The 20293-nt window shown below is 50.8% G+C and overlaps 3 protein-coding genes across 14 annotated transcripts in view; 2 read left to right on the top strand and 1 right to left on the bottom strand.

Moving 5' to 3' along the window:
- AKR1A1 (aldo-keto reductase family 1 member A1) overlaps positions 1–1489 on the top strand; it is a 455840-nt gene extending 454351 nt beyond the window's left edge. For all 4 annotated transcript variants that reach the window (XM_061344981.1, XM_061344979.1, XM_061344978.1 and 1 more), the window contains exon 9: positions 772–1489. In XM_061344981.1, the coding sequence (XP_061200965.1) occupies positions 772–837 (66 nt within the window). In that variant the 3' untranslated portion in view covers positions 838–1489. The remainder of the gene's footprint in view (positions 1–771) is intronic.
- A 2129-nt stretch (positions 1490–3618) lies between these two features.
- NASP (nuclear autoantigenic sperm protein) lies at positions 3619–15213 on the top strand. 8 transcript variants are annotated; one of them, XR_009724162.1, is made up of 15 exons: positions 3621–3801; positions 4808–4858; positions 5726–5836; positions 6363–6443; positions 6622–6719; positions 7412–8296; positions 10081–10163; positions 10888–10973; positions 11089–11162; positions 12195–12383; positions 12640–12806; positions 13231–13284; positions 13378–13449; positions 14416–14613; positions 15047–15213. XR_009724162.1 is itself a non-coding variant. In XM_061344921.1 (15 exons), exons 1-15 carry the CDS (start codon positions 3740–3742, stop codon positions 15098–15100), a joined length of 2199 nt encoding a protein of 732 aa, XP_061200905.1. In that variant the 5' UTR covers positions 3622–3739; the 3' UTR covers positions 15101–15213. The 8 variants fall into 8 exon arrangements, 7 of the variants coding, with proteins under 7 accessions (XP_061200908.1, XP_061200909.1, XP_061200907.1 ...); XM_061344921.1 differs by having other exon boundaries at positions 3622–3801; positions 14416–14547; XM_061344922.1 differs by lacking the exon at positions 3621–3801 and adding an exon at positions 3808–3832 and having other exon boundaries at positions 14416–14547.
- Positions 15214–16513: 1300 nt separating this feature from the next.
- Positions 16514–19362, bottom strand: CCDC17 (coiled-coil domain containing 17). 2 transcript variants are annotated; one of them, XM_061344728.1, is made up of 8 exons: positions 19244–19362; positions 19011–19140; positions 18781–18919; positions 18617–18676; positions 18418–18548; positions 18211–18333; positions 17448–17617; positions 16514–17186 (listed from the first exon to the last, which is right to left on the bottom strand). In XM_061344728.1, exons 1-8 carry the CDS (start codon positions 19352–19354, stop codon positions 17034–17036), a joined length of 1017 nt encoding a protein of 338 aa, XP_061200712.1. In that variant the 5' UTR covers positions 19355–19362; the 3' UTR covers positions 16514–17033. The 2 variants fall into 2 exon arrangements, with proteins under 2 accessions (XP_061200712.1, XP_061200710.1); XM_061344726.1 differs by having other exon boundaries at positions 18211–18548.
- Positions 19363–20293: the final 931 nt, after the last annotated feature.

The raw sequence follows: 20293 nt of genomic DNA, 5'->3' as shown, positions 1-20293 counted from the left end.
CTACCAGTGCCGCACCTAAATTTCCCCCGACATTACAGATGAGGAGCAAGGGTTTACCTTTGCTCCTTGGGGAGTGTTGCAATGGACTTGGTGCAAATAAAAATGCATTAAGTCCGGGCATCTGAATGCTCAGGTGTGGGATGTAGGAATTGAGACTTCTGCATGATCACGTCTGCTTTTGGGCCAGCTGGAGCCTCTTGTTTCATTACCTGTGAATGCTGGTTTCAGTATTCCCATTTTAGAGCTGGAGAAGCTGGTCTTCCATGGAAATATTCTTAAGCAAGAAGTGCTATGAGGGAGTTCAGTGACACTGTTAATGCTTCAGTATGCGACCCTGAACAAGTCATTTGAATGCGTTTCATCTTACCCATGTGTAAAACTGGCAGCCCAGCAACTCTATGGTGGAAACATGGGTAAAAAGCTTCAATTCCAATAAGGTGTTTTGAAGTCTGCATGTTACAACATTGACTCAGTAACAGCTACAAGGCAGAAGGCTTTTAACTGTTCTTAATCTAATTCTTCAAGTCTCAGCAGCTTGAAAGTCTTGCTCCAGGCTACAGAAATCTGTCTCCTTTTTTTAATGTATTTTTAAGTTTTCCTTTCACAAAGTGCTGGGAGGACGGAGGAGCAGGGAACCGGCTCTTGTTTGAGCTGGAAAAGACTCCCAGGTGTTTGGATCTTCCTATCCCAGAAACTGAAATCATGCAGACCTTGAAACTGAGAGTAAGAACGAATTTCTGTCCTTCTGACTTGAGTCTGTTTGTTCCACAGGTGGATGGCAAGCTCGTGGCCAGAGATGCTGGACACCCCCATTACCCCTTCAATGACCCTTATTAACTACAAGAAAATAAGGTGTTAAGGAACATGCTCCTCTGCATGTCATACCACAAAATAATTGTTTCCACAAATTGTCAAAATCCTCTGTCCAAATGGAACCTTCCTTCCTGAGTAGGTTTACTTACACTGATTCTCACTGACCTCCTTTCTGGAGATCCTGTAGGTTCCTTGTCAAAGTTTGTGGATTTATTACAATGACCATAAACTTGCTCCTGGAAGCATCAATCGTTTGGGAATTAGATAAAGAGCTGGGGAGTCTAAATCAAGTTCCTAACATACCATTATCAGGCTAGGGCAATACTTTGGAGTTAATCTCTGTGAAATGGTTCTGAAGTCTTTAGTTATTGCCAAAGCAGGGAAACAAAAACCACAACAAGGTGAAGGAATGAAAGCATTTTAAATCTACACAACTGCTTAGCCATCAACTTTGATATCTTTTATCAGTAATTTTTTTACACAGGAAATAAAGTGAAATGTGCTATGGTTGCAGTATGTCAATAACCCATGTACTAAACCCCAAGTAACCAGCCCTGCCCAGTGCTTTTTATCCACTTCGAGTACTTGTGGGACTTGGAATTCTCCCGTTTTTCTTTTTATTGTAATTTGCCTGTAGATTTGTGGAGAATGAATGAGCACCCTGGGGCAGGCCTCTGGAGCAAGCTTCTGTGTTGCTTCTCACACGGATAGTTTTGGCTCTGACAGTAGCTCTGATCATCCTGTCACAAAAGGATCCAGACCGTTTTTGCAAGTCTTGTAGAAGACCAGCCTGCTTTTCCTGTAGTTTCCCAGTGTCTCTTTACTAAAGATGCCCAGTTTGAGTTTGGAAGGTCACAAGATTTTAAGAACAAAGACCTGTCAGGGGGCCCCTTACATTTTAATGTGCCTCTTTCCCTACTTGCCATGTCTCCATGTTACTCCGTGGTGGGAACTGGTTTATGGAGTGCTGATACACTGCTGAGCAGGACTGGAACTCCAGCTCCAACACCAGTTCAGTCTCTTAAGGAATTGTCCAGCCATCGGTACAAAGGGCGTGAGGTGACAGCACCTACCAGTACTCTGAAGGTGATACCTTCTGTGGCCTTAGCAGCGTTAACACTTCGGTTTTCTCTACCTGTAAAATAGGCTTAGTGCTCATTTGCCTTGGTGCAGGCACAGTAGCAAGGCAGTTTCTAAAGGCCTCTCAAATGTAAAGTAATGGCACTCTCTTATCTCTGTTGATGCCAATCAGAGACAGTCATGGACTTCTCCTTTGCTGCTGGATCAAGAAAGCTTAACTGACTGTAAGTGAAATAAAGAGCACTTGGAATTAGAAAGATAATCCTCTGTGTTCAGATAGTTCAACAATCAAAGGAATTAGCTTCTTTTCGTTTTGATATCCTCATTTACAGTAGGCCTATGGTAAACTACATGTTCAACTCAAGTAGAATGCTGCCCCAGGTATTTCCTGCCCTGGGCCTCACAGCGTGCAGCTGAACGGTGACAAACCTGTTTTATCACTCTTTGTAATCCTTATGTAAAAGCCGAAGAGCTCCTGTGTTGGGTGTTTCCTAATTCCGGCTGAATTTACCTCAGTGGAGAAAGCCATTACAGCTCCATTAACATTCTTTACTACCCTGGAACGTTTTTTTCTAAGGGAAATGAAATCCCTGCCGTTTGGGGTTTTATTATTCTAATCAAACGCGGGTGACTTTAACTACAGTTCTTACTGCACATCAGTAGGGAAGCAGTTTTCCTTCGCAGGCGCTGTGGTAGGATGTTAACAGCAGTCATCATGCCAAGGAAAGCGGCTTTTTTTGCATGTATTTCTACTTGCATGTCTTAAATAAATACTGTACTCAGTGTATGACTTCGGGACTGTTTTCCCTCTCTTTCCTGTCAGGGCCCCCATTAACTTTTTCAGTTATTTCCCTTAATGAGAGTAAGTAAGCAGGCAGAGAATTCCTAAGCAAAGCAGTTAAATTCTGCCTATCGAACCCGCAGTTCCCAGCTCTGTTACTCCATGCGCTAACATGGTGCCGTTGGGGCCGCTGAACTTTTATCTTGAAACAGCGCAGGGGGAAATGAGCTTCCAGCTCTCTGCCAATGGCTTTCTTGTCGCTGTGCGAGTTCTCTCGCCGTCTCTGCAGCTGCAGCAGCCATGTCTGCCTTGGCTGGTGGAAAACGCGTGAGCTGAGCCGGAGCATGGGCTGAGGTTACCCCAGGGCAGGGGCGCTACTGCTGCCCCAACCGCGAAGTGGAGCATTGCGAGCCCTTGCCAGCGCTGGATATGCCCCACGGCAGGGAGCGCCTGTCCGCTGCCCCGGCCAGGTCAAGGCGTGCGGGCCCGCCGGAGGGGTGGGCGGAGGAAACCTACGCTCCGTGACCGCGAACAGCGTCGGGGATCTCCTTGACCCGCGCTGAGGTGCGGACTCGGCCCCGCCTCTGGGGCAGGGCCCTTCTACCCGCCACACGTCCACCTTCACCCGGGGCGGGAGCGGCGCAGCGAGGCCCCGGCCCTCCCACCGCCGGGGGGACCGCCCAGCTACGGCTTGGGGAGGCCGCGGCAGAGTCAGGGAGAGCCCGGAGGCCTGACGGGCGCACTACACTTCCCAGCATGCCGCGCGGCAGGGGCTTGCCGGCTGAACGCCATTTCCCCGCCTTACCCAGCACTACACTTCCCAGCGTGCCGCGCGGCCCCTCTCTGTTCCCTGCACCTCGGGACTACACTGCCCAGCAGGCCCCGCGCGGCTGCGCTCCCTTGTGTCCCGCAGAGTGCGGTCGCGCGGCATGCCGGGAGTCGTAGTCCCCCCGCGGAGTGCGCGCGCCGCGAGGCGGGCCGGGGCGTGTCCTCGGGGGTATATAGGAGGCCGGAGGGGAAGGGGTCTGCACTCCGCCGCCGCCGCCCCTGTTCACAGCAGCTTCTATGCAATCGCCGGCTGTCGCCTCTCCCGCCTGCGTCGAGCCTGCGCCGGCCTCCACGACGAGGTAGGGCCGCGCGGGCTGCCCCGCTCTCCGTGTGTGCGTGTCGGGAGGGGTTGTAGAGGGGGAGCGCTTTAGCGCCGTGGGGTGACCGGTTGGGGGGGCGGCCGGCAGGATTTCCTCTGGCGGGTGGGGGAGAAAAGGGCTGGAGGCCGAGAGGTCTCTCTCGGTCGCCTGCCGCCCCCTTTCCGTCGTACCCCGCATACCCTCGCGGGCGGTGGTACGTGCCGTCCCGCTCCCCCAGAGCCAGCTGGGCCCGCTGGGCTCGCGCGGAGCCACCACGTGACTCCTGCTCGGTTGCTGCCATCTTTGTTGGGGGCAGCCGACGCTGCGGGTCCTGCCCGTGGGGCGGGCTTGAGGAGGGGGGGGGCTGGGTGTGAGGATGGGAGGGGTGGGCCCGCGACGTCACGTGACGCTGCGCCGGCAGCCTGTCAGGAGCCACCGTCGCGGTTTGGCGCCAATGGCAGTGGGCGGGGCTGGCGGAAGGCGGGAAAGGCGCCCATTGTCTGCGAGGGGCGGGGGGGGGCTGTGGCCCTGCCTGCCTCGCTCGGCCTTTGTTCCGCCCGGGAGCTCCGCAGCCCCTGCCCCGGGTCCCCCCTGTGCCTGTCAGCTGGCCCGCGGTGGGACGGGCCCCTTGGGCCCGGGTCTGGGTCTCCTGGTAGGAAACGCGGGACGAAACTCCCCCGGTGTGCGTGTGGGGGTAGGGCTGAGCCGCTGCGAGCTGGGGATTGGTGGCTGCACGGTGCTGGGGACGAGCGGTGCCAAGTTTACACAGCGGATCAGCTGGCAGGGCTTGGTCTGATATATCCTGGGCGTGAAAGCATCTGCTTCCTTAATAGTGCTTCATGGAAACGGGAAGCAAAACAGAAACTAGAGGTTTCTCCAAAACATAGCTTAGGAACGTGCTCCGGTTGGCTGAGCACCTGAAAGGCCCTTCCTGGCCCTGCTTCTGCACCTCCCATCGTGAAATGGGTGGCCCGGTATAAACACTTACACGATATTTTGCTTGCAGGATGGAAGAGGAATTGGCAGCTCCTTCCACATCCACAGACAAGACAGACAGGTGAGATGGGACTCAGGTTTGTCAATTACTAAAGAATGACAGTGGTTTGGGTTGGAAGGGGACCTTAAAGATCATCTAGTTCCAACCCCCTGCCATGGGTACCTTCCACTAGGCCGGGTTACTGAGTGAAACGAAGAAGTCACCCTTCAAACTGGTTGTTAGGCTTGAAGTTTAACTGGTGGGGATGCTGTAGATGCTCATAACTTGTGCTCACCTGTAGTCTGCATGAATATAGTCCAATAAAACGCCTTCAGGGAGTAATAAACACACAGATACCAGCTGTTGTTTGGGAAGTTCTTGATCTTTGAGTTAGTGCTGGGGAAGCATTGGGCAGATGTCAGTATGCAATTAGTGTGTAGTAGTTCAGTGTGTGTGCAGCTCCTCTTGTCCCAGTCCAAGGTTCTGGGCTGGGCTGGACCTTTTGGAAATGAAACTGTGACGTGTGCTGAACTGAAAGAGAACTTGCATCTGCCATTCCTCAAATGCTTCATGCTGCGCTATGAGAAGTCAGAACTTGCATTTAGTCTTTTTTCTTGGCTTAGTTAGCATTGGAGTCTGCTCAAACACTGCACAGTACTCAGTGTGTGACTCTTAAAGTATGTTTTTTAGCATCTGTTGTCATACCAGATTCTGATACCTGCTTCTTGCAGTGTTTGGTTAAAATAATCCTATCTGCCCTCGATCATAACAAGTAGAAGTTGGTCCAGATCTAAACAAAACATAGTACCCCCCCCCCCACCATGGTACTTCCAAGCAATGTAACATCTGCAACTTGCTCTTCTGTAAAGCTGACTCAGGTTTGAAAGCTGGATATGAAATTACTGTGGAAACTAACAGAATACTGTTTTGTTTTATTCCCCCCTCCAGTATGGATGTGGATGGAGAATCAAAGAAACTGTTGGGTTTAGGACAGAAACACTTGGTAATGGGAAATATTCCGGCTGCTGTTAATGCATTCCAGGAAGCTGCGAGCTTACTGTGAGTAGTAGAATGTTCTGTGGGGTTTGTTTGTCTGTGCTGTTGTGTCTTATACAAGGAAGACATAAATTGTTACCTTACACATGCTGCTGTGTTTGTAATGCAACTGAGGAGAGGATAAACTGCTTGATTTAACTCAAACATTGGACAGTGCTGTAGTTGGTGTGCAATTCAGACAGCTTTTGTGATAGTAATTGCCAGGGCAGCTCCCAAAGGAGGAAAAGGGATTTGGTATTTGATTTTTGCCATGTATGGTTCTGATGGCTGTTAATAGGACAATAAGGAGGTAGTGTTACTTGCTAGTCACTTGTTTATGTGTCTTAATCAGTCTCTGAGGGTGATCCCTCTGGGTTTTAGATTAATCTGCTCTGCTGGATGTTTGAGAGCCGTGTCTTGCTAAGTCAGAGCGGCATTCGTTATCTCTTCGAAACGGAGATGAGCTAACAAACTGATTCCTCCTGTCCAGGTGTCTTTAGCTTATAGGTAGAGTAGGCACAGGTAAATAACCCTTTGTTAACTTTTGTAGGGGTAAGAAATATGGTGAGACAGCGGATGAGTGTGCGGAAGCTTTTTTTTACTATGGGAAATCTCTTCTGGAGTTGGCAAGGTATGCTGACAGTTTCTTGTTTAAGTCTGGTTGGTGTTACAGGATTCCACCCTCATATGGACTGGAATACAGTAAACTTCATGTATGCAGGGTGGGATGGGCCATGGCATTGCAGCTTGTGGAGTTGATATGGTGTTGTTACAGGAGCTAAGGGATAACAAACTTTTCTTCCCTTTAGAATGGAAAATGGCGTGCTGGGAAATGCCTTAGAAGGGGTGCAGGTTGAAGAGGAAGGAGAAAAAGCTGAAGGTGATTCTGCATTACCAGCTGTTGATGGTATGTAAAGCTGTCAGATGTGTCATGGAGTCACCAAGCTGCGTTTTCTGGTCTGAATGATCCTTTATCTTGGGTAGCCTGAAACATTCTGTTGAGACACTGAGCAGCCTGAAAGGACTTTGTTTTGTTGTTGTTCTTCTAATCTAGCTTAAAGATTGAATGAAACTGCAAGGAACTGGTCACTGAAAGCATGTGTTACGGTCACCAGGTGTCTGTGTTGTGAAACACTGCACTCAAACTTGCTTTCTTAAGCTTCACAGTCAGCTTGACCTGCTTTGTAACCTTGCAGCAGTACAGTGTGTGTAGTAGGACAGGTTGGAGTAAAATGTCCAAGAACAGTCGCTGTTTTATACTCCCTGCAGCTGGAGATAATACAGGCATTCCTGTCCATCCAGGCTATTAAAACACTGGCACCTCTTGCTTAGCTGTGACTAAACGCTAGCGCTCAGAACTGCACACTGCTTGAGCAGCCGCTTGCAATAATACAGTCAGGGGAAGGGATTTGCTTAGTTTGAATTACTGTGTTGGTTCTGTCCTAGTTCCTTGTACTTTGAAAATGAAGCCTTTTAGGAATGTCATCTAACTTGATGGCAAATCGCCACACTGGAGGGTCTGAGGGTGGTGGTGTCAGTGCCCTTTAATGTCTTTAACACTAAACTCGAAGAAATGTTTATGCTTCCTCAATCATGTAGAAGAAGCAAGGGAGGACTTGAGAGAACAGGTATATAACGCCATGCATGAAAAGGAAGAGGCCAAAAAGTCAACAGGAGAGTCTCCAGTGGTATCTGAGAAGGAAAACAAAGAGAAGGATGTAGATATGAAAGACAGCGCAGAAGAGAAAACAGCAGAAGAAGGAAGTGCTGACAAGGATGTAAAGCGTGAAGAGGCTGAAGAGAAGATGGAGGTTTCTGTGGAAAAAGAAGTATCTTCAGAAGAGCAGAAGCAGCAGGAAGCTGTGGAGAAAGAGGCCACAAAAGAGGAGGCAGCTGCAGAAGAGAAGGCAGTGGAAAAAGAGCAGAAGGTGGTGTCTGAAGACGAGGTAGCAGAGGCAGCTGAGATGGAGAGCACAACAGAAGTGACGGACAAGGAGGCAAAGGCAGCTGGGGAAGAGGCTGGAGCTGGAAAAGTGGCTGTGGAAAAGAAGGGAGAGCAGGCAGCAGAAACAACAGAAAAAAAGCCTGCTGTGGAGAAGGGAGAGGCTGTAGAAGGGCAGGCAGAGGCAGCTGTGGATGAGAAGGCAGTAGCACAAGTGACAGCAGAAGCACAGGCAGCAGTTGCTGTGGAGCAGAAAGACACTGCAGAAGGGGAAGCAGAGGCAGCTGAACAGAAGAAGGTGGAGGAGAAGCAAGAGCCAGTAGAGACTACTACAGAAGAGAAAGCAGATGAATCTAAAGAGACAGAGTCCTCAAAGGAACCTGTGCCCACAGAGGGTAAAGAGCCCTCTAAGGACCTGGAAGAGAAGGCTGAAGTAGCTGCTAAGGTAGAGAAAGAGGAAAAGAAAGATGACCTGATGGAAGAGGGTGAAGGTGCTAAGGTAGAGAAAGAAGAGAAAGATGACCTGATACAAGAGGGAGAAGGTAACAGGAGAAAAGTACTTGTGGGTGGATGACTTGATGGATTTGGCTAACAATGGGTAAAAAGTGTTCCATTCAGGATTTTCTGTTTGCCTTAGAATAAGGAAAAGGCATGGTAAAGGGGCTCTTGGAGGATTTTATATCCAAGTAAAGTTTCAAGGAGTAATGAATAGTCTCAGTTTCGCCAGACTAACGCTTAACTAACTGCAAAGCAAATCTTACTTGAAAGCAAACTTGCAGCCCTGTGAAATGTGTAAGTAATGGCTAGGCTGGTGGAGAATACTGAATGGATGTTCACTTGCATGTGTCTGGGTTTAGCGCACTAACCTCCAAATAACTTGAAGCACAACTTGCCTCTGGTGTATTTCATTTTAAAACAGTGGAGCAGAAAAGTAAGAACAGCTGAAACCTTAACATAGTAAATTTGCTTTTAGTGGGGTGAAGGAACCCTCCATTTGAGTCTTTCTGGTTGTAACTGCAAGGAGAATTTGGTTGGCAAATCTAAACTTCATTTGCCCTGGGACCTGAAGGCTTATTGCTGCTATCTAGTGCAGTCTTGCAGCTATCTAGCTTTTTCTGCCATTCTGCTTTGCTGCTTCATGACAGCTGTTTTCAGGATAATGTTAAAGTAACCCACTTCAGAGTAAAATGTGAGCACTTTGACATATTACTTGTATGGTCTTAGTAGATTGATGAGCTGATAATTGAAGCTTTGCTTGTCAGTAACTCTGCTTCATGGGAAGACCCATATTAGGAGTAGCAAACATTCAGGCTGAATGGTTGTGGACACTGAAAGGATTTGTGCTGCTGAGCACAGTGGTGGAGCAGCTGCCTAACAAAGGCTGTCTGAACAGAGTATAAACTCTGAACAGAACATAAACTAAGAGGAGTTATCCACTCGCCATCCTGTGAAAGGCTGCCTATGTACACACACTGCTGCTTTTTGTCCCCAGCTCTGTAAGTGTGAGGATACTCTTGGTCTGGTGCTGTTATTCCAGGCTCCTCCCACTACTTTAACTTCCTAACATCTCTTCTGTTTTACCTTTGATCGAGCTGTCCTCACACTCGCAGGTTTGGCTCCTTCAGTGGTAGTTGTGTGCTTTTAGGGAGCTAGACAAACAGGCTCATGGGTTCCCTAGTTCCCACCTCATCAAGCTCCTGGTATTCTGGAATTAGCCAGTGGTCATGATACAGGAATTAAATGTGAGACCTGAGAACACTGATTGATTTGTATGCTAAGTTATTAACCATATTCCTTCACTGCACATGTCCCCAGAACGTTTTCTACTGGTAGAATAGCTCCTACCCAGTATCAGAAGACAAATCAGTGCCACACAATAGCAGGTTTATGAGTAACATTGCCACTTAAGTGTCTTATGTGAGGAGCACTAATTCAGAAATGGTCTTACTTGTACACAGTTGGCAGCTATCTTGCTGAAAGCACTTGTTATCTGTTGCATGAGGTCCAGCAACTGAGCAGTACCTCCAGGGCTGCTCAGAATGCCAGTGAGGGTTCACAATTCTGTGTAAGTTTCCATTCTAGATAGTTTTAACTTCCTAAGTTGAACTTAAAATGCAGACTAAGGTAGTCTGGAGCTACTCTAGTCTACAGTGCCCAACACTTTCAGCAAGATGGCTGCTGCTGAGAATTTAATATGTATGTATTGTTCTTGCACATCTAACCTGTCACTGGAAGAATGAGGGCTGGATATGATACGTTCTACCTGACTCCGTGTGAAGCAAGTGTAGCACCAACAAGTGCTCTCATTCATCTACTTTCCTTGTAGAAACAGAAGAATCTGAAGAAGAAGATAAAGAAAATGATAAAGCTGAAGATGATAAGGAGAATGAACTGACAGTGGAAGAGAAGGTGAGATTGTGAGCTCTGGGGTCAGTGCTCAGGGGGGAGTGAGGTACATGTCTAAATGTCAGTGTCTTTATAAAAGCTCAGCAGTATTTCATCTAGTTCTGTTCAGGAACTGACTTGCAAATGAATTCTGCCCCTTCCTCAGGCAATATTGTGCATAGTCTGCATTGTAGGATGCTGTTCAGCTCTTTCCTGTAAACTCAGGCTTGTTTAGCTATGCTGAAACAAACACTTGTGGTCTGCTAATGAGTGGTGCAGCCTGGTAAATGCAGGGGCACGCAGGGAGAGTTGCTTTAGCTTGCTGCAAGAGTTACTTGGAAGAGTTTATTCTCTGCTTGTTTTGTTGTCTCACTATAGTCATATTGAATGCACCCAGTCCAGTGATTAGGGTGAAAATCCAGTGGGAAGTATTAAAGCAGAACATCAACTCCTTTCTGTTCATCTAAATAGCACCTCAAACAACATCTTATTCTTGGGATGATATTGGTGCTTGGTGCCCTGTTAAGGCCATATCAGCTAACAATGTAAGCTTGTGTTTCACTTAAAACCTCGTCACTGCAGGCAAAGTCTCAGTTGATGCAATAATGTCTTCATGTTCTTTTTTTTCCTCCTTGTTGTAAACTGTTTATCTCTTGAAATCTATTCCTTGAGAACACTGCTTAGAAACTTGGTGTTGTTGTTTGATGTGGTACGTAACCAAGTCACTTAATCTTTAATGCGCTTTTAGTCCTTACAGGAGAGTGAGGAGGATGAAATTGGAAATCTTGAGCTGGCCTGGGACATGTTGGAGTTAGCAAAAGTCATCTACAAGAGGTAAAGACTTCCGTCCTAATTTGGACATGTGCTGGATAAACTCGTTGTAAACCAGGGGGTGGCGTAATTGGTGAATGTGGCATATTCTGATCAAGATTTAACTACTTCTCTTCAGACAAGAAACAAAAGAAGCTCAGCTCCATGCAGCTCAAGCTCATCTAAAGCTAGGAGAAGTCAGCATTGAATCTGGTAAGTAATACTAATTCTCATGTATAACATGTTCAGTTCCACTTCTTGACAGCTCTCTTTCATGCTTTCAGATGAGTGGGGGTGAGTTAAGGCTGTTAGGATGAAAACAAAATACTTTGTCTAATTACGATGGTGCCACTGCATGGAAAGCTTTGGAACCAATGGATGACCAAGTTGGTGCCTTAAACAGGATAGTCTGTGCTTTTTCAGACCAATGGAAGAAAGCTTTGAGTAAGAAGTAATGTGTTGCCAGGTCAAAACTGACCTTGTGTTGTGCTTTATAGGTGAGTTTTGGTTAGCTTATGAAAGTTAGGAGACACTTTCCTTATTGTAGGAGTGAGAAACTGAGCTCAGTAGTAGATGCTGGTACCATGCCAAAAGACTGCAAATGGAGAATGGTTGATTCCCTTAAACTTTCCAAAATGTATGTATGGTCAGAAAAGACTGCTATGCAGCAGAAAGAGTAGGAAACAAACCCCAGGTTTGCACCTTCTAGTGTGTTGTATCTGCCCTTCATTTAAAGTGTTTTAATCTTGGTAAATCCAGATGGAACGTAATGTTTCTCTATGACAAGCACTGGTTATAATCTTGACAAGCTTCTGGACAGGGGCTACAAAATGAAGGTTGTGTTCCTGTGTCACTGAAGAGCTTGACTGGAAGGTAGCAAGGGACCATCCTTAGCTCTAGATTCAAGCTGTAGTTGTGACCAGTTACGTTTCATTCCTGGTAGCAGGTAAAATAGCAGGATTTGTGTGCCTGGGTTGGCTTGGCTGCTTAATTCACTGTGGTGCTGCAAATAGACAGAGCACTCCTGAGGAACTGGCCTCTAAATCTATGAGGAGGGAGGCAGTGTTGTCATTTGAGAGTCTTAAAGCAGCCTGTTGCTGAACTCGAGTGCTGTGTTCAATGGTGGTTCTGTTTTCAGACTGTGTGAAGTGTAATAAAATACAGGGTAACTGAATGAGGGTTTAGACCTTGCTTGTTTGGATAAATGAGTGTCATTTGTAAAGACCTCGTGGTTTTCCTCTCTAGAAAACTACACACAGGCTATAGAAGAGTTCCAGGCCTGCCTGGCCCTGCAGCAGAAGTACCTGGAGGCTCATGACCGCCTGCTCGCTGAGAGCCACTACCAGCTGGCTCTGGCATACCACTACAACAGCCAGTTCGATGAGGCCGTTCTGCAGTTTGGCAAATCTATGGAGGTCATTGACAAGAGGCTGGGTAAGTGGATTTCTAAAGCTGCCTGTCGAATAGGAGAGCTTTCCCAAGTCAAAGCAGGCTTTAACTCACTACAAGTAGCTAAGTGTGCTTTATTACCTTGCCTTGACAATGTTTGCTGGTCTGAAAGTGGCAACAGGCTATACTGATGGCAGAATTGTTGAAACTGTGTTAGCAGATGCTTGCCTCTGGATGTTACCTGTGGGCAGCAACTTGGTCTTGATTATTTTCTTTTGCCATGATAACTGTTTAATCCTAGCAATGCTTACTGAGCGGATAAAGAAGGCAGAAGGTGGGGCTCCTGAAGATGAGAAAGAGATTGAAGAACTGAAGGGACTGCTTCCTGAAATCAAAGAAAAGATAGAAGATTCAAAGGAGTCTCAAAAGAGTGCAAGAGTAGCTGAGCTGGCACTGAAAGCAACTCTGGTTAGTGTGTCCTGTGGTTTCTTTTTACCCAGACTCTTTTCCAGTGAGACTTAAACCCATAGTGGGAGGAGCTCAGACTTGGTTATTGAGGTTGAGGGCTGGTGATTGCTCACATTTGTTACAGGCTGTGATTGTTGAGAAGGAAACTGAGGTAATTGATATCTAAAGAGATGGTATTTTATTTATAAATACCCTGGCATTAAGTGTTCCAAACTAAACTTGAATTCTGTACTCTTCTGTCACAATTTAATGCGTTGGGGCTGGCAATGACAGGTCAGCCAAATGTGAGAGCAGACCAAGTGTTGCACTTGGCCTGTGTGTGTGTGTGGAATGCAGTGATAAGACATGAAGGTGTGGGTTTTCTGTCCCTTTCTAACATGGTCTTGCCAGAATCTGTTCACTGTTTCTTCTGCTTTTTCTGAAGGTTGGAACTACATCTGGCTTTGCACAAAGTGAAGACAGTGGCTCTGTTTCCACAGTAAGTTAATTGAAGATGGATGCTGATAATTCATGTCTGCTCTAAGGATTAGTGTTTGCTGGTACTCATGTGTCCATGTCTGTCTTGTAATAGATTCCAGTAAGAAAAGCAGGTGACGGTGCATCTCAGTGTGTTACAGACATCTCTCACCTAGTCAGGAAAAAGGTGAGTCTGGAAATTACCGGTTGAGCAGTTTGTTAGAGTATCACTGGCTTGTTCTGTGTCATTGGATTTCTTGTGTTAAAGCTTTTTTTCTGAGCTTAATTTTATAATGGAAAAAAGCCCTCTAAAATTAAACCCAGAAATGGTGCGTCAAACACCTTTCCACTGGGAGCCAGGCAGTCTGGGAACCATCCAGCCTCCAGGAGACTGTTCCAGGTGCTTCAGTACCTTGCCTGACTCACACTGGTTTAACTTCAGACCGAGTTGTGTGGCTTCTGCAGGCCAGGAGTGCCCTCCTCTGCTGAGGGCCTGCAAGAGCTGCAGGGCTGCCTACAGATCTTGAGCGCAAGCAGCAAGGCTGAGCTGGGTTCCCTCCTTTCCAAGTGGAAATGGAGAATTAAGGCTTAATGAATAGCAAAGCCAGTTTAATGGTAGTCATGATAAACTGCCTCTTAAAGAGATAGGTATTGAGTGCTAGATTCCTTCAAAGTTGTGTGTGTTTTTCCTAGAATTGTTTACTAATAATACTAAGAAGAGTCCTTATAGGATCTTAGTTTTTATTTTCTATGCTGCTGTGGCACAGCCTGGCCTGTTTTGTATTTATTGGCCTCTTTCAGTTCAGGTTTGCCTGGAGCGACTTTGATCTGCTTTATGCAGGTGATTGTGTCCTAGATGTTCTAAATCCATCCCTTTAACTGTTACCTGGCTCAGCAGTCGAATGTTTCCTTGCCAAACTATAACTAAGGATAATCCAGCACTATAGATACCAGCATTTCAGTAGTGTCTTACCAGAAATCCTCTGGTTGAGACCACAGAGCTTTGGTTAAACCTTAATTTGAAGTATCCACGTTGAACCTGGCAAGCAGAGCTTGAGCAGATGATATGCAATGATGTCTAGGTGCTAACTCTCTAAAAAACACTTAAAATCTCATTTCTACATAGTGAAGACTATAAACATTTTGTCCTCAGAGGAAACCAGAGGAGGAGACTCACCAGGGAGACAACGAAGCTAAGAAATCTAAACCAGAGCCGGCTGTCAATGGTGGCGGTGGTGATACTGTCCCCAGTGGAAACGAGGTTGCAGAAAAAATGGAAGAGGAGGTGGGCAGCTGAGGCAGGAGCCTGCCCTGGGCTTTCGTTTCCTTTTTTCCTCCCTGCTCTGTTCAGGTGTGGGTTTGTGCCTGGGTTTATTCCTGCTGGCCTTCACAAGGCTTCCCAGCGGAGGTGGGGAAGTGAGTGGGAACATTCCCCACTTGCAATTATGTTTTATATATATATATAGTATGGTACTTGTGATATACCATAGTCTCAATCGCCACATGGGCTGGAGAGACACAGCTGTGGAGACCTGCAGCCTGTCGCTGGGACAGAAACGTGTTCTGGGTGCGGAGCTACAGCACAGGGCCTTTCCCCAAGTAATTGTTAATACCCCTGGGCTGCAGTGGTTCCTGTCAATATGTTAGGGTAGTGTTGGGCTCTGAGGACCAGCAGGAGGAGTCAGTTAAAGCCTCAGACTGCAGGAGCCTTGAGCTGCTTCATGAGTTGGTGCTGTCAGGGAGTGCCTTGTGTTCTAAACCCAAACCCTTTTCTTCTCTTTTAGACAGAGAAAAGGCCACAAGCAGAATCAGGGGCTGCAGTTGAAAGCACAGTATGATAATTCTTTAACCTTGGACACTCCTCTCCTTACAAGGAAAATGGTTTTGTATATAGTGTATTTTTTCACTTTTTGGCAACTTTTGTATGACTTCAATAAAGATTGTAAGCAAATGTTCCCTGGCTTGACCTGCTTCCTGTTACAAGCTGCAGCCTCTGCTCCCCACTCCCATCCCTGGGCTGCAGGTCTCACCCTTAGCACAGTGTGGAGCCTCAGCCTTTCCACTCCAATCTGCTTGATGAAGCAGGAGGGAAGGTGGGTGCTGGGGGAGGCTGGGCTGGCTGCTGCTGGGCAGAAGAATGAGGAATAAAATTCACTGTAGCTGTGTCTAAGGTGATGCTAGATCAGACTTCTGCCTTCTGCTGGGCTAGGGCACAAGCCCTGGGGATGTAGAATCATAGCTAGGGTTGGAAGGGACCTTGAGATCACCAAGTTCCAAGCTCCCTGCCATGGGCAGGGTCACCTCACACTAGGCCATGTCACCCAAGGCCTTGTCCAACCTGGCACTGTAACACCGCCAGGGATGGAGCATTTGTAACTTCCCTGGGCAACCCATTCCAGTGCCTCACCACCCTCACAGTGAAGATCTTCCTCATATTTAACCTGAACTTTTAAGTTTTAACCCATTACCCCTTGTCCTATCACTACAGTCCCTCCCCAGCATCCCTATAGGCCCCCTTCAGTTACTGGAAGGCTGCTATGAGGTCTCCCACGCAGCCTTCTCTTCTCCAGGCTGAACAGCCCCAACTTTCTCAGCCGATCTTCATACAGGAGGTGCTCCAGTCCCCTGATCATCCTTGTGGCCTCCTCTGGACTTGTTCCAACAGATCCATGTCCTTCTTATGTTGAGGACACCAGAACTGCACACAATACTCAAAGTGAGGTCTCACGAGAGCAGAATAGAGGAGCAGGATCACCTCCTTCGACCTGCTGGTCACGCTCCTTTTGATGCAGCCCAGGATACGGTTGGCTTTCTGGGCTGCAAGCGCACACTGAACCCGGCTCATGTTAAGTTTCTCATCGACCAGCACCCCCAGCTCCTCCCAGGGCTGCTCTGAATACCAGCTATGGCTGCATTTTGTTCTTTCTACTCTAAGCCTGGGGTGAATTTCTGGGGTCCCTCCCTTATGCTGCTCAAGGCTAAACAGGCTGGGGATGGCTGATAAGAGCTTGTTTGGTCCCTGCACCCTCTGTAATTGCCAGGACTGCTCAATCTGCATGGGCAGACGGGGGGGGGGGGGGGGTGCAGGTGGTGATGGCTTTTCACAAGGACGGTGCCATTCTCTGAGCCAGCCTCAGTCTCTGTGTGCCCAAGTGTGGATGAGAGGCTGCCCTGGGGCAAATGTATATGTTTTATATATATATATATGTATAACCAAGCAGTGGCTAAGAACTAAAGACCAAGAGGCTGCAGCTATTTATTAAACATACGGCAGATGCAATGAAATTCACCATGGGTTTTGCTATCTCAGGGGTGAGCTGTGGTTACCTCTGGTTGTGCTTGCCTAGAAAGGGCTTGTGGGGGGGATGTGGAGCTAAGCTATAGGGAAAAGGGGGGGAAAAGGTGACTGTGCCCCTCTGCCAGTCCCCCCCCGATGACAGGATGCAGCAACTCAAGCTGTGTGGGCACTGTGCTGGGGCAAGGAGCAGCCTGAGGTGGAGGCTGAGCCCTGGGGTGGCTCTTGATGCTGCCAAAATGTCCAGAGCCTCCCTGGTCCTAGAAGGGGCCCCGTGTGCTTCCCCCTTGCCCCAGCACTGCAGGGCCCTGTGCTCATCACACAGCTGGGCCCAAGCCCCATCCCCGCAGCTGTAACAGATTTTGCCATCCCCTCATCACACTTGCTGTTAACAAAGCCCCAGTTTCCTGCTCCAGCGTGGTGAGGGGACACTGGGATGCTGGGGCAGTGCTGTGTGGACATGACCCGTTCCCAGCTCACCTCTGGGCATGGGGAGGTTTGTGCTGTGCCGGGAGCTCCTGAGCAGGTGGAGGATCCTCCAGAGCCACAAAGGAGGTGAGGCCCGGGGGCACATGGGGGTGGCCGGGGGCTGTGGGGCTGCCTGTGCCCAGGGTGGGCCTGCAAAAGTCCTGGGAAAGGAGGAAAGTGGCCTTAATGGGAGGGGGGTCCCAGCATTGTCCTGCCACTGGCAAGCCATGGTTTGGCACTGGGAGGACACACACCTGCTCCAGTGGCCCCAGCTCCATAGACACCCATGTTCCCAACTGGAGCCAAAGGAGCGCTTCCAGAACCGCCCATCCCTCCACATCCATCATCCCAGCCGGCTCCGCAGCCCAACCCCATCTCCCCTCCCCGCAGAGCTGGAAGCTGCCCTCGGACGAGGCTCTTACCACAGGAAGCTCCGGTGCAGCCAGGGCTGGTGGGAGTGGGGGGGCCACGGGGGGCGGGAGGATGGCGGGGGGCAGCCGGGGCCCCATCCGCTCCCTGTGGCATCGCAGCATCCCCACCTCTGCCTGCAGCTGGGCCAGCTCCTGTGCCTGCCGCTGGGCTGCCTGCAAGCCTGGGGGCCAGACCACCCCCATCACCATGGGGTTTATACTGCCCCATAGCCCCCCAGCAACCCCTTCCCTGGATCCCACTGGGCTGGTGTTCAGGGTCCCTGAGGGGGGTTCTACTTGTGCTGCTGTTCTTTGTCCCTTGTTACCCCGGTTCCCGTCAGTGCTGTCATTGTGCAAGGGTCCCCTCAGGCACAGAGCCCCCACCCTGGGCTGTGCAGTTGCAGACCCCAACTTGCACCTATCTGCATGAGCCCAGGGGCTGTGGGGTGCAGATGGGGCTGCCCCTTCCCTGCACCCACAGAACTGGAGAATCAAAGAATCCTATAACAGTTTGGGTTGGAAGGGACCTTCAAAGCTTCTCCAGTTCCAAGCCCCTGCAGTGAGCAAGGACAGCTTCAGCTAGATCAGGTTGCACAGAACACATCCAACCTGGCCTTGAATGTCTCTGGGCAACCTGTGCCAGTGTTTTACCACCCTCATTGTAAAAGGTTTCTTCCTCACCTCCTGCCTGAATCTCCTCTTTTAGTTTAAACCCATCACCCCTCATCCTGGCCCTGCTAAAAAGTCTCTCCCTGTCTTTCTCCCCATCACCTACCGGCATCAGCTCTCCTCTCCCTCCTGACCTTCACTGCCAAGAGCTCGTCTTCCAGCCGCCGGTTCTCCAGCTCCACCGCCAGCAGCGCCGCATCCAGACCCCGCACACCAGTACTGGTGGGCTCTGCCGGCACAGCTGGGGGGGCCTCAGTTGCTAGCAGTGGGTACAGGGCCTGCGCTGGGCCATGGGGCTGGGGTTGGTGCTTACCCGGCCTCTTGCCTCTGTGCTGCCCTTGGGGTCCTTTCTCCAGCACCGTGGCCTCCACCTGGAGGTGGAGGAGCTGGTCCAGGATGTGCGGGTCGTGTCCCCCGGCGCGCAGGTAGGACAGGCGCAGGGCCCTGAAATGAGCGGTGCCGGGGTTCATCGGGACACTCAGCTCAGAGCCGCCATCACCCACAGCCCTCACCTGGCCTCGGCAGCAAGCGGCCCGGTGGCTGGCAGGGGGGTGTCGAGGTGCAGGGTGGCCCTGGGGAGGCACAGGGAAATGGCCATGGGGTCCTCGATGGAGAGCACCCGCTCCATGGGTGCTCCGTGATGGGGTGCAGGTGCTCCCCCCCAGCCAGGGCTCACTGTCTGTGTGCTGCATCCAGGTGCCTGACCGGGTCCTGCGGGGCTGCCGGGGCCTGGATCAGCTCCATGTCCCCCTGCTTGGGAGGCTGGGGGTCCATGGCTGCCTGAGCCTGCAGTGCCGCCAGCCGCTGGCACAGCCCTGTGGGACAGTGAGGGGCTCAGCACGACCCCCACAGCCCCACTGCACCCCAAGGCGCCTCCCCCCCACCCCAACCCCTGCCTGCACCCACCCTCTCTCTGCTGCTCCAGCTGCTGGGTCCTGGCCCGGATTTCGGCCATGTGGCGTTCATGGGCCTCCACCAGCTCCTGTGGCCGCTGCTGGTGCCCCTGCCGTGGGGCTGGCCGCTGGGCGGGCGCATCCTGCAGCACAGGGCACCCTGCAGCACGGGGCAGGAGGGGCCGGACCCCACCAGCCATGGGGCAGGGAGCCGATGCCCAGCCCGGGGTGCGGGGCTGGCCGTACCTCCACTGTCGGCCTCCTGCAGGAGGGGTCGGCTGCACGGAGCAGGGCCCTCTCGCGGGGGGTGAGCACGTCCCCCAGGGGAGCCCCCCGTGCTCGCCTGGGCCCCTGCATGGCCGGTGAGGAGCCAGGAAGCAGGAGGAGGCGGCCTGGCCCGGTGTGGTCCCCAGCCTGGGGCACCCCGGCCTCCGGGAGGCAAATGGGAAGGGTGAAAAACTGCTCAATTAATGTGAACTTTCCTGGCAACAGAAGCACCGAGGGCTGCCCGTGTGATGCGGGGGGGAGGAGGAGCACGGAGCCGCTGTGGCTGTGAGCCCCCATTTCCTCACCCACAGCACCCATCCCTGTCCCCATCCCCACATTACCGTGTCCTGCGGCCTCCCCGCCATGCCCGGAGCCCCCTCCACAGGCCGCGGGTCCCCTCTAGGGAGGTGGGAGCGGGTGGCCGCCGGCATCCCGAGGCACAGCTTCTCCTCATGCGCCCGCAGCAGCGGCCGGGAGCTGAAGGCCATGCGGCAGCGGGGGCAGGGGAAGGCCGCCATGCGGCACCCTGGAAGCGCAGCGAGGGGGTCACTGTGGGGTGCCCCTGCCAGGGGAGAACGGGGCGTTCCGCTGGGGGTGGCACAGACCTGCTCGGTGCTGGCGGTGGCTGCGGTGTTTGAAGCCACCGTTGCTAGGCTGGGCCAAGCTGGGAGCGTGGCCGCGCCCTCACCCTGCCCATGCAGTGGAAAGGGTAACATGGCGCTTGGGAAGTGAACAGTGAACAGGCTGGGGAGGCCCCATCCCTTTGGTGGGTACAGAGCACTTCTGCCAGCCACGCCGGCCCTGCCTGAGGTGCCCCTTTTCCTCCGCAGTGCTCCGCAGTCTTTAAGCTCCTCCTCCGAAGTGAACTGGCTCCATGCAGCCACTGCCCCCCTGTCACGGCTACAGGCGCCCCCAGAACCCCTTCCCTCCTTCGGTCCTTGCCCCGTTCTCTGCTGGCACCGCAGGCTCACCTCAGGGTACCGGTCACCTCCCACTGCGATTCACATTAGGGAAAATTCTTCCCTGTGA

The sequence above is a fragment of the Neopsephotus bourkii genome, unplaced genomic scaffold (genome assembly GCF_033783945.1).
Source record: "Neopsephotus bourkii isolate Nb327-2 ecotype Australia unplaced genomic scaffold, CSIRO-AGI_Nbou_v1 NB_234, whole genome shotgun sequence".
Taxonomy (NCBI): domain Eukaryota; kingdom Metazoa; phylum Chordata; class Aves; order Psittaciformes; family Psittacidae; genus Neopsephotus; species Neopsephotus bourkii.
This window is presented reverse-complemented; position numbering and strand designations above follow the sequence as displayed.

Bases quoted from the DNA above. Each gene is read 5' to 3' on its own strand.
- NASP (XM_061344921.1), top strand. From the start codon at position 3,740: ATGCAATCGCCGGCTGTCGCCTCTCCCGCCTGCGTCGAGCCTGCGCCG. The intron at 4,859-5,725 runs GTGAGATGGGAC...TCCCCCCTCCAG, and splicing joins TCCACAGACAAGACAGACAG to TATGGATGTGGATGGAGAAT. The intron at 6,444-6,621 runs GTATGCTGACAG...TCTTCCCTTTAG, and splicing joins TCTCTTCTGGAGTTGGCAAG to AATGGAAAATGGCGTGCTGG.
- CCDC17 (XM_061344726.1), bottom strand. From the start codon at position 19,354: ATGCAGGGGCCCAGGCGAGCACGGGGGGCTCCCCTGGGGGACGTGCTC. The intron at 18,677-18,780 runs GTGAGCCCTGGC...GTGCCTCCCCAG, and splicing joins CTGGATGCAGCACACAGACA to GGCCACCCTGCACCTCGACA. The intron at 17,187-17,447 runs GTAAGAGCCTCG...CTCCTTTCCCAG, and splicing joins CTGCACCGGAGCTTCCTGTG to GACTTTTGCAGGCCCACCCT.